Source organism: Coregonus clupeaformis, chromosome 6, assembly GCF_020615455.1.
Source record: "Coregonus clupeaformis isolate EN_2021a chromosome 6, ASM2061545v1, whole genome shotgun sequence".
Taxonomy (NCBI): Eukaryota; Metazoa; Chordata; class Actinopteri; order Salmoniformes; family Salmonidae; genus Coregonus; species Coregonus clupeaformis.
Window position 1 is genome coordinate 18,882,680 of NC_059197.1, and position 12,493 is coordinate 18,895,172.

Here is a 12,493-nt window from a genome sequence, read left to right on the forward strand (position 1 = left end):
AAACACACACCTTTACCCTGCTCTATCTTACATCCCCCATCTACTGTCCAGCCCTTCCCAGGGGGAAGGATTTATGTGTGACACATGCTGTTTTTGATGATGACGCACAGATAGGTAGCTCTGGTTTCATGACTGTATAATATGGTGGTGGCTTGTTTGTGTGTGTGTGTGTGTGTCTGTCTGTCTGTCTGTCTGTCTGTCTGTCTGTCTGTCTGTCTGTCTGTCTGTCTGTCTGTCTGTCTGTCTGTCTGTCTGTGTGTGTGTGTGTGTGTGTGTGTGTGTGTGTGTGTGTGTGTCTGTCTGTCTGTCTGTCTGTCTGCCTGCCTGTCTGTCTGTCTGTCTGTCTGTCTGTCTGTCTTCATCTGTCTGTGTGTCTGTGTGTGTGTGTGTGTGTGTGTGTGTGTGTGTGTGTGTGTGTGTGTGTGTGTGTGCGCACGCCGTGGGCTCACTGTGCGAGATAGCCACCTGGTCTGACATAATCCCTCTCTAGAAGGATCTTAGCAGTGATCAAGGCTTCACTCCTACATGTTACCAGGGACGACCAGAGAATGTCTGCCAAAGCTAGCTTATTCTTTCTCTCTGAATAGATACTCAACATCCAAAAACAGATTCTCTTTGGTTTCGCTCTCCTTCTATTGTGGAATACACTATAGTGTACAATCAAAATTAAATTGCCTACCATTATAGAACTTTCCATTCAGTTGCTGACTTATGGGTAAGAATAAATAATTATCTAATAATAATGTTTGTGACTTCCTTAAAGTTTTCATACAAAAATATTGCTCTGGAATCTATGCCACGATCATTTATTACTAAGAATGTTTCAAAAATACTTGGAGATAATTTTTCACGAACCAAATCATAAGGTGTTTGAGAGTAAATCTGTGCTAATATGCAACGTTAAGTGTGTTTTCTTCTACATGAGAAAGGGTTTTGTATGACTGCATGAGAAAGTGTGTGTGTTCCTATCATCTATCCAGACAGATTTCTCAGCTATCTATCAGACAATGCAGGAACACATTGTAACGATGGTGTAGGAATGTCTAGTACTCTGACTCAAAGCTATGCCTCAAGGATAAGCAGACATCACACGGCAGTGCAGAAAAACAACCAAATTGCTGAATATAGGAATATCTGAATTCTTACAGCAGACACAATTCTACCATGCCGAGAGAAGGCAAGAGACTTGTTGCTATTTTTTAAGCCTGGGTGCTAACATGTTGAGACCAATGACATCTAAAAGGAATATATTTTTTATTTTATTTATTTTAATAATGAGAAAAGACTGTGTATTGGTCAGACAAACATAATACATGTTTATGGTACTTACAATTTGAGGATAATACTAAATTCCTTATTCATTTGACATTTTAGTCATTCAGCAGACGCTCTTATCCAGAGCGACTTACAGTAGTGAGTGAATACATTTTTGTACTTACTCCAACCTAGGACTACGGTACATGTCAGAGTTTCATGAGCATCACCACTTTAACAACTTGCAAGTGGACACAGAAGAAATGATCAATTAGCGCCATCTGGTGAACATCCTTTAAAAAACACTCACACAATTGAAAGACTCCATCTCCCATGATTCCCCAATTTCTACGTCGTATGTAATAGGTGACGTCAGTCGACGAGGTGGCTACAAACATGGCCGCACGGTGCCTATTTAGGAGCTATTCTCGGGTCAAAAATGTCGACCAAAACACACGAATACTTGTCAGATGTAGCAGAAGGATGCTGTGCAGTGTACCGTCTGACAGCAGTAAGTCGTTTATTTACAATTTGTCGTCACACTGAGAAATGGGAGCTCTACAACTGACCTTGTAGCATGTGCAGCTATTGTTATCTACTGTTAGCTGCCTATGCGAAAACTTAGCTGTCGTTCACTTTTCAGCATTTGAATCACTTGAATGGTACTGGTAGCTAGTTGTTATCCTTGAAGCTATTTACACACATGTTGACAAGAACATACATCTATCCAGCGTTCAAAACTGGGAACTCGGAAAAGCATCATTAGCATTAATTTAGCATAAACTACTAGTGCTTTAAAGACTGTCAAATCATGACGTCAGTGATCTTCAGGTCGGAAAGACGGAGCTCTTGTTAGACGCCAGAGTTTTCGACATTTTCCGACTTGGAAACGATCTTTGCCATTCGGATTTCGTTTTTTATAATAATAATATGCCATTTAGCAGACGTTTTTATCCAAAGCGACTTACAGTCATGCGTGCATAATTTTTTTTGTGTATGGGTGGTCCCGGGGATCGAACCCACTACCTTGGCGTTACAAGCGCCGTGCTATACCAGTTGAGCTCCGAGTTACGAGTTGTCTTGAACGCTCGGATGTCGGAGATTTCCGAGATCTGGGTTCCCAGTGTGACAGCAATCAGACTCGGGGCATTTTACATTTACATTTTAGTTATTTAGCAGACGCTCTTATCCAGAGCGACTTACAGTTAGTGAATACATACATTTTTCATAGTGCCCCCCCACTAATTCCTATAATTTACACTGTTAAATAACAGAATGTAAGAACAATATTTTTTCTAAAGAAATGTTTCATTTTGTCATTATAATAAGGTTGGTAACAATGTGACAATATTTGTGGAAATCTGTTGCAGCTCAAGTCGACTACAAAACCCGCAATGCTCTCTCTATGGGCTGGCTGGCTAGCTAGGTAGCTAGCTAGCAAACGTAGTTACACACAATAGTACTAAAGTCAATATCAGCATGTGAAGTAGCTAGTTCGCTGTAAAATCGCCTAATCAAACTGCACTATCAATTTAGGAGTCTACAATCTCGCCATGTTCAACCTGCAGATCGATGTGCTTCGCAGAGTGGCGCCTGACATTCCCAATGGCACCCTGGACTGAAGAGGCAGACAAATATGAGAAATGTGGTGGACCCTCTGTTAAGTTACATGTTTTTCGAGGTAGGAGTATTGCAAAAAATATGATCAATGGCTCATTCATGAGAAGAAAACTTCCCACTTTATGACATCGGCCAGGATTGAAATCTGACATATGATAGACGTTTTCACGATCTAAAAGTCAAATTCCTATTATACTGAACAAAAAAATAAACGCAACTGTTTCAAAGATTTTACTGAGGTACAGTTCACATGAGTAAATTTGAAATAAATGCAGTAGGCCCTAATCTATGGATTTCACATGACTGTGAATACAGATATGCATCTGGTTGGTCAGATACCTTTCAAAAAATGGTCCTCACAATGGGCCTCAGGGTCTCCTCACTGTATTTTGGTGCATTCAAATTGCCATTGATAAAATGCAATTGTGTTTGTTGTCCGTAGTTTATGCCTGCCCATACCATAACCCCACCGCCACCATGGGGCACTCTGTTCACAACGTTGACATCAGCAAACCGCTCGCCCACACAACGCCATACAGGTGGTTGTGAGGCTGGTTGTAGGTACTGCCAAATTCTCTAAAATGACGTTGGAGGCGACTTATGGTAGAGAAATGAACATGACATTATCCGGTAACAGCTCTGGTGGACATTCCTGCGGTCACCATGCCAATTGCACGCTCCCTCAACTTGAGACATCTGTGGCATTGTTGTGACAAAACTGCACATTTGAGTGGCCTTTTATTGATGGAGTATCTTGGTAAAGGAGAAATGCTCACTAACGGGGAATGTAAACACATTTGTGCACAACATTTGAGAGAAATAAGCTTTTTGTGCATATGGAACATTTCAGGGATGTTTTATTTTAGCTCATGAAACATGGGACCAACAGTTTACGTGTTGCATTTATATTTTTGTTCAGTGTAACTTCCAGTGTAGTGAGAGCAGCTTTATCACAATACTACATCAGAATGGCCAAATGTCTGCCTGCTTGGATGGCAATAGCTCAGATACACATGAAGTGACCCTGGGAATCGATAGAACGTTGATCAGATATGCCCCAAAACAGTATAACATTCAAAATGGTTGAGTCTTTCCTTTTTAAGATCAAATCAAATGTTATTGGTCACATACACATTTAGCAGATGTTATTGCGGGTGTAGCGAAATGCTTGTGTTCCTAGCTCCAACAGTGCAGTAGTATCTAACCATTCACAACAATACACACAAATCTAAAAGGAAAATAATGGAATTAATAAATATATAAATATTAGGACGAGCAATGTCGGAGTGGCATTAACTATAATACAGTATATACATATGAGATGAGTAAAGCAGTATGTTAACATTATTAAAGTGACTAGTGTTCCATTTTTAAAGTGACCAGTGATTTCATGTCTATGTACATAGGGCAGCAGCCTCTAGGGTGCAGGGTTGAGTAACCGGGTGGTAGCCGGCTAGTGACAGTGACTAAGTTCAGGGCAGGGTACTGGGTGGAGGCCGGCTAGTGATCGCTATTTAACAGTCTTATGGCCTTGAGATGGAAGCTGTTTTTCAGTCTCTCGGTCCCAGCTTTGATGCACCTGTACTGACCTCGTCTTCTGGATGATAGCGGGGTGAACAGGCTGTGGCTCGGGTGGTTGACGTCCTTGATTTGTTCAGTGACTGGCTTCAATATAGCGACTTTTGTAACTCACCCAAAAATGCAGGGATACACTTTTTCCCAAAATCATTATCCCACTGGGCCAGAATGACCTCGGGCATGATCATTGGAGCAAGGCTTGAAAGACACGTCGCCGGAGCTACTTCATCCCTAAGTCAAAAATATACCTACAGTGGGGAGAACAAGTATTTGATACACTGCCGATTTTGCAGGTTTTCCTACTTAAAAAGCACGTAGAGGTCTGTAATTTTTATCATAGGTACACTTCAACTGTGAGAGACGGAATCTAAAACAAAAATCCAGAAAATCACATTGTATGATTTTTAAGTAATTAATTTGCATTTTATTGCATGACATAAGTATTTGATCACCTACCAACCAGTAAGAATTCCGGCTCTCACAGACCTGTTAGTTTTTCTTTAAGAAGCCCTCCTGTTCTCCACTCATTACCTGTATTAACTGCACCTGTTTGAACTCGTTACCTGTATAAAAGACACCTGTCCACACACTCAATCAAACAGACTCCAACCTCTCCACAATGGCCAAGACCAGAGAGCTGTGTAAGGACATCAGGGATAACATTGTAGACCTGCACAAGGCTGGGATGGGCTACAGGACAATAGGCAAGCAGCTTGGTGAGAAGGCAACAACTGTTGGCGCAATTATTAGAAAATGGAAGAAGTTCAAGATGACAGTCAATCACCCTCGGTCTGGGGCTCCATGCAAGATCTCACCTCGTGGGGCATCAATGATCATGAGGAAGGTGAGGGATCAGCCCAGAACTACACGGCAGGACCTGGTCAATGACCTGAAGAGAGCTGGGACCACAGTCTCAAAGAAAACCATTAGTAACACACTATGCCGTCATGGATTAAAATCCTGCAGCGCACGCAAGGTCCCCCTGCTCAAGCCAGCGCATGTCCAGGCCCATCTGAAGTTTGCCAATGACCATCTGGATGATCCAGAGGAGGAATGGGAGAAGGTCATGTGGTCTGATGAGACAAAAATAGAGCTTTTTGGTCTAAACTCCACTCGCCGTGTTTGGAGGAAGAAGGATGAGTACAACCCCAAGAACACCATCCCAACGTGAAGCGTGGAAGTGGAAACATCATTCTTTGGAGATGCTTTTCTGCAAAGGGGACAGGACGACTGCACCGTATTGAGGGGAGGATGGATTGGGGCCGTGTATCGCGAGATCTTGGCCAGAAACCTCCTTCCCTCAGTAAGAGCATTGAAGATGGGTCATGGCTGGGTCTTCCAGCATGACAACGACCCGAAACACACAGCCAGGGCAACTAAGGAGTGGCTCCGTAAGAAGCATCTCAAGGTCCTGGAGTGGCCTAGCCAGTCTCCAGACCTGAACCCAATAGAAAATCTTTGGAGGGAGCTGAAAGTCCGTATTGCCCAGCGACAGCCCCGAAACCTGAAGGATCTGGATAAGGTCTGTATGGAGGTGTGGGCCAAAATCCCTGCTGCAGTGTGTGCAAACCTGGTCAAGACCTACAGGAAACGTATGATCTCTGTAATTGCAAACAAAGGTTTCTGTACCAAATATTAAGTTCTGCTTTTCTGATGTATCAAATACTTAAGTCATGCAATAAAATGCAAATTAATTACTTAAAAATCATACAATGTGATTTTCTGGATTTTTGTTTTAGATTCCGTCTCTCACAGTGTACCTATGATAAAAATTACAGACCTCTACATGCTTTGTAAGTAGGAAAACCTGCAAAATCGGCAGTGTATCAAATACTTGTTCTCCCCACTGTATATTTACAATTTATCTTCATCCTCAGTTTGATTTCTGATCTTTAAGTACTGAGTCCATCTTAAGATTCTTTGGAGAACACGTAACAATGATGTAACAATCATTCCAGTAGTTGAAGATTGATAAGTGCAATTATGAAAAATATCTAGAATAATAATAATATGCCATTTAGCAGACGCTTTTATCCAAAGCGACTTACAGTCATGCGTGCATAAATTTTTAGGTATGGGTGGTCCCGGGGATCGAACCCACTACCCTGGCGTTACAAGCACCATGCTCTACCAATTGAGCTACAGAGGCTTGTATTCAGGAGAAGAAGGTTTGTACATACAATCTTTGGTTTGTACTTGGCGCCATTCTTCCTGTTTCTCGTCATCAGTGAGATCACTTCCTGTGTCAATATGCGCAGTGTGACTAGCTCTGATGCAGGTCGTACCTGCAGATCCGAGACCAGAGCTAGCTTCATCCATCTCTGAAGAGTCATTCATTTGTTTCTAGGTTCTCCAGATGCCCATGTGAAGCCCCAGTTTATGGATGCAGAGGTGCAGGACATCCTAACCAGAATCACAGGCTTGGACCTGGAGAAGGTGTTCAGACCCATCAAACAGGAGCTGAAGCCCCCCACGTACAAACTCATGACAGATGCACAGCTGGAGGAGGTACGGACACACACACAGTAGGTCAGATAGTTTGTCATGTAGAGTAGGGAATGGGTCTACAACATCTGCTGCAACATTCTGAAGATTTCAGTTGGCAGATGATATCTCTGTACAGCTAGTGTCAGTCTTGTTAATGTGTCAGTGTTTGTGTTGTAGGCGACCCAGAGTGCCAGAGAGCAGGCCCAGAGGCTGCTGAAGATGCCTCCAGTGCTGCCGGAGAGGAAGCCCATCAACGATGTCCTGTCTGAGGACAAGATCCTGGAGGGCATGGACACAGCCAAATACGTCTTCACTGACATCACCTTCAACATACCGCACAGGGTAGGAGAGAGAGGAAGAGAGTGTGTTTGTGTCCACCAACGTTATATTCAACATACACCACAGGCAAAGTGTGTGTAATGGTTTGTGTCCATCAACAAAAATGTTGGTTATCATTTACAATGATAATGCCTCAAACAATTTAGTGCTCATTTGTCTTCTCACTGTCAAGTTTGGTTCTCTCTTCCATGGTTGTCTCCTGGTGTTTCCAGGAGCGGTTCATAGTGATCCGGGAACCCACTGGGATTCTGAGGAAGGCATCGTGGGAGGAGAGAGACAGGATCCTGCAGGTCTACTTCCCTAAAGGGGCCCGCAGGCTCACAGCACCCCCTGTCTTCCAGGAGGAGAGCCTGAAGGTGGTGTTTGGCCAGGATCGTCATGAAGATGTGTTGGATCTGTGCCAGGTCCAGTTTGAACCTGACTCCTCAGAATACATCAGGGTAAAAGACCACTGCCTTCACACTCCTCAACAGGCTGTCCAGATGTATGGTTAAGTTATTATTACCCATTAGCAGTTAGTAAAACCCTCTCCCTATTGGCTGTGCTCTGTTGTCCAGGTGCATGCAGCTACCTATGAGGATCTAGAGAAGATGGGGAAGTATGATCTGCTACGCTCCACCAGACATTTTGGTGGCCTGGTCTGGTACCTGGTCAATGCCAGGAGGGTGGACGGACTCATCATAGACATGCTGCAGGAAGACCTGTGAGTGTCTGTGTGTGTTAGAGCAGGGGTTCCCAACCTTTCTCGGTTACTGTACCACCCCTGAAGTACCCCCTCATGTGCATTTTATCAGTTAGCCTATGGTCTCATTAATCTTCTCAAGTACCCCCTGTGGATAGGCCAAGTAACCCCAGGTTGTTCTAGGTTGCAGGATGCAGTGAGTCTGGTGGGTCTGTTCAACAAGGTCCATCCACACAGTGAGATAGCCCAGGAGGCCTCCAGCCAACAGGCTTCAGGACTGGACCTGCTCAAGGTGGGGCCCAATCAGCAGACACTAGTGTATCTCAGGACCTGATTGATAGGTTGATGCACCAGTAGCCATGATACCCAGTAAACCCTTTGTTTAACCTCTGTGTGTCTGTTCCTCACCAGATCTACGCCAAGCGGGAGTCCCAGAGGGCAGGATACATAGAGCTGGCCCTGCAGGCCTACGAACAGACCTCCGCAGAGAGCTCCGTCTGACCGTTCCATGCATCACCACACATAACCACAGGAGAGCTCCGTCTGACCGTCATGCATCACCACACATAACCACAGGAGAGCTCCGTCTGACCGTCATGCATCACCACACATAACCACAGGAGAGCTCCATCTGACCGTCATGCATCACCACACATAACCACAGGAGAGCTCCGTCTGACCGTCATGCATCACCACACATAACCACAGGAGAGCTCCGTCTGACCGTCATGCATCACCACACATAACCACAGGAGAGCTCCGTCTGACCGTCATGCATCACCACACATAACCACAGGAGAGCTCCGTCTGACCGTCATGCATCACCACACATAACCACAGGAGAGCTCCGTCTGACCGTCATGCATCACCACACATAACCACAGGAGAGCTCCGTCTGACCGTCATGCATCACCACACATAACCACAGGAGAGCTCCGTCTGACCGTCATGCATCACCACACATAACCACAGGAGAGCTCCGTCTGACCGTCATGCATCACCACAGGAGAGCTCTGTCACATCACAGCAGAGCTCCGTCTGACCGTCATGCATCACCACACATAACCACAGGAGAGCTCCGTCTGACCATCATGCATCACCACACATAACCACAGGAGAGCTCCGTCTGACCGTCATGCATCACCACAGGAGAGCTCTGTCACATCACAGCAGAGCTCCGTCTGACCGCCATGCATAACCACAGGAGAGCTTTGTCACATCACAGCAGAGCTCCGTCTGACCGTCATGCATCACCACAGGAGAGCTCTGTCACATCACAGCAGAGCTCCGTCTGACCGCCATGCATAACCACAGGAGAGCTTTGTCACATCACAGCAGAGCTCCGTCTGACCGTCATGCATCACCACAGGAGAGCTCTGTCACATCACAGAAGAGCTCCGTCTGACCGTCATGCATCACCACACATAACCACAGGAGAGCTCCGTCTGACCGTCATGCATAACCACAGGAGAGCTTTGTCACATCACAGCAGAGCTCCGTCTGACCGTCATGCATCACCACAGGAGAGCTCTGTCACATCACAGCAGAGCTCCGTCTGACCGTCATGCATCACCACAGGAGAGCTCTGTCACATCACAGCAGAGCTCCGTCTGACCGTCATGCATCACCACAGGAGAGCTCTGTCACATCACAGCAGAGCTCCGTCTGACCGTCATGCATAACCACAGGAGAGCTTTGTCACATCACAGCAGAGCTCCGTCTGACCGTCCCATGCATCACCACACATAACCACAGGAGAGCTCCGTCTGACTGTCATGCATCACCACAGGAGAGCTCTGTCACATCACAGCAGAGCTCCGTCTGACCGTCATGCATCACCACACATAACCACAGGAGAGCTCCGTCTGACCGTCATGCATCACCACACATAACCACAGCAGAGCTCCGTCTGACCGTCATGCATCACCACACATAACCACAGCAGAGCTCCGTCTGACCGTCATGCATCACCATGCATCACCACAGGAGAGCTCTGTCACATCACAGCAGAGCTCCGTCTGACCGTCATGCATCACCACAGGAGAGCTCTGTCACATCACAGCAGAGCTCCGTCTGACCGTCATGCATCACCACACCTAACCACAGGAGAGCTCTGTCACATCACAGCAGAGCTCCGTCTGACCGTCCCATACACCTCACACCCACAACAACAAACCAACGGTGCTGTGACATTATCTCCAATGGCCTGCCTATCCATGACCCAAACTTTCATCAACTGGACAGTTTCGGTAAGCAAAGAGAATAACTTTGTCCCTGAACTATGGAGCTCATATGAACCACTTGCAAGCCAAGTGTCCATTGGCAATGAATGGCATCAAAATGTGCACATAATTGGGGTGCGCCAAGCTTCAGTCTTCTATCATTTGGTGGAAGGGCACACGATGCAGTGCAGATATTCACTTATGCATTTCAACGTTGTCATTTGTCCATAACCTTAATCATACTGTATCTCAACATTGGATCTGACTGTAAGCTGTTTAATTATCATGATTTATGTACATACAAAATACAAATGTTTATATACATTCTCTCTCATTTATTGAATCTGAATTATTCCTAGGGCCTGATTCAGACAAACACTTGTCATCTTTATTGAGTTGATAACATTTAATTCCCTTTTCTAGACCAGTCATACAGAAAAGGGCATGATCTCAGACATACATAAGGCACTTGGATTCACATCTATAACAATGAAGTAGGTCCCCTATAAAAACAGAAAGGCATAAGGCACTAGACCAGGGTTCTTCAATTCCGGTCCTGGAGGGCCGAAACACTTCTGTTTTTTATTTCTACCTGGTAGTTAATTGCACTCACCTGGTGTCCCAGGTCTGAATTAGCCCCTGATTAGAAGGAGAGGATGAAAAACAGAGGTGTTTCGGCCCTCCAGGACCGGAATTGAAGAACCCTGCACTAGACTATGACAGAGCAGCATGCTTGCCAATACATTTAGGAGGTATACTGGAGACGAGCTCATCACCTGTGGAGAGGACCTAACCTAACTAATGAAAGATACCACTAGCTAACCAGGCTTGGGTCTAAGAGGTACTGTAGTGTAGAGAAGTAAACTATTCCCATCTTCTGTGAGGATAAGGCAAACATTTCAAACCCATGACCCCTCTGGTTCACACTAAGTGTCATTCTATACTGTAGGTCAATGTGACAGTTGGATGATTAGGTACTGTACAAAAGATTTCAAAACCAGGGTGTATTCATTAGTTGGATTCTGTTGCTAAATGTTTTGCAACGGGAAACGTTTACTCTAGGAAGCAAACAGAATGAAATGGGGAGGGACTTACCTGAATTTGTCCAATAGAAACTTGTTTTCCATTTGGAGGAAACTGTTTCCATTGCAAAAACATTTTGCAACAGACCAATTTTTTTGCTACGAAATCTGACTAATGAATACACCCCAGGGTTCAGCATTTGCGAAACCAGAAATTGATTTGACACAGTAAATATGTACCTGTTCAATAAGAAAGATAATTTTTGTTTCCCGTTTCAAAACATTTCCTGCGTTTGTTCCTAATGAATGGGACCATGTCCATCCCATTCTCACCCAAAGTATTCTACAAACTCCCTCGCATGGTGTTTCACAGTTCGAGTATAAAGACAGAAAGACTAACTCCTCCAGCCCACATTTCACCAGTTTCACTGTAAAGGTAAAAACATCCCCCCTCCCCCACACACACTCCCTTTCACTAGGAGTATGAACAACACTATGTATTTTTTGGTCATTTTAAGGACATTTCTCCACCAAGCCTTTCAGTCGTCTAAGAAGTCGTCGTCCAGGTTAAGGTCTGTGGTGTCCTCGTCCAGATCAAAGTTGTCCAGGTCCAGATCGTCAAGGCCCTGGAGGGAAAAGCAATGTATATGAGTGATGAGTCAGTGGAAGACTAGGTGTGGGCGAGGGTGAAGTACTTTGCTGGTACATTATGTTGTCCCTCAACATTCCTATAGAGTACATCATTATTCAATATCAAACATCAAAAGGTGATTTCCAATCTAGATTAGCATTCTAAATACTATGTAAGTCATGACAGGATGTTTAGACTCTGGTTAGGTTTACCTCCTCATCATTCCATTTATCATTCAGGTCCAGCAGGTCCATGGATGCTGCTTCTACCTCTACTGCTGCATGGGCTGCCTCCTCCACTCCTTTACCCTCTAAGGGGGCAGCTAGAGGGTCTGCAGGGCCTGGCTCTGGGCCTGGTGGAACCACCTGGGTAGGGGCTGGTAGGGGCTCTACTGCTGGGGCTGCTGCAGCCTGGTCCTCTACGGCTGGGGTTGGAGCTGGATCTATGGCTGGGGCTAGGTCTATGAGTGGTGCTGGGGCTAGGTCTATGACTGGTGCTAAGGCTATATCTATGAGTGGGGTTGAGCCGAGGGCTAGGGGTTAGGACAGGGGTAAGGTCTATGACTGGGGGTAGGACAGGGGTAAGGTCTATGACTGGGGTTAGGACAGGGGTAAGGTCTATGACTGGGGCTAAGACTGGGGTAGGGTCTAGGACTGGG

At 45.3% G+C, this 12,493-nt stretch overlaps 1 protein-coding gene across 2 annotated transcripts; it reads left to right on the top strand.

The window, feature by feature from the left end:
- The first annotated feature begins 1,630 nt into the window (after nucleotides 1-1,630).
- Nucleotides 1,631-10,506, top strand: LOC121567696 (28S ribosomal protein S22, mitochondrial-like). 2 transcript variants are annotated; one of them, XM_041877917.1, is made up of 8 exons: nucleotides 1,631-1,765; nucleotides 6,800-6,960; nucleotides 7,117-7,281; nucleotides 7,491-7,718; nucleotides 7,836-7,981; nucleotides 8,144-8,252; nucleotides 8,372-8,492; nucleotides 8,537-10,506. In XM_041877917.1, exons 1-7 carry the CDS (start codon nucleotides 1,651-1,653, stop codon nucleotides 8,459-8,461), a joined length of 1,014 nt encoding a protein of 337 aa, XP_041733851.1. In that variant the 5' UTR covers nucleotides 1,631-1,650; the 3' UTR covers nucleotides 8,462-8,492; nucleotides 8,537-10,506. The 2 variants fall into 2 exon arrangements, with proteins under 2 accessions (XP_041733851.1, XP_041733850.1); XM_041877916.1 differs by having other exon boundaries at nucleotides 8,372-10,506.
- Nucleotides 10,507-12,493: the final 1,987 nt, after the last annotated feature.

Excerpts from the sequence above, each read along its gene's own strand:
- LOC121567696 (XM_041877916.1), top strand. The coding sequence starts at position 1,651 with ATGGCCGCACGGTGCCTATTTAGGAGCTATTCTCGGGTCAAAAATGTC. Across the intron at positions 6,961-7,116 it reads CAGATGCACAGCTGGAGGAG|GCGACCCAGAGTGCCAGAGA; the intron begins GTACGGACACAC and ends TTTGTGTTGTAG. Across the intron at positions 7,982-8,143 it reads GACATGCTGCAGGAAGACCT|GTTGCAGGATGCAGTGAGTC; the intron begins GTGAGTGTCTGT and ends AGGTTGTTCTAG.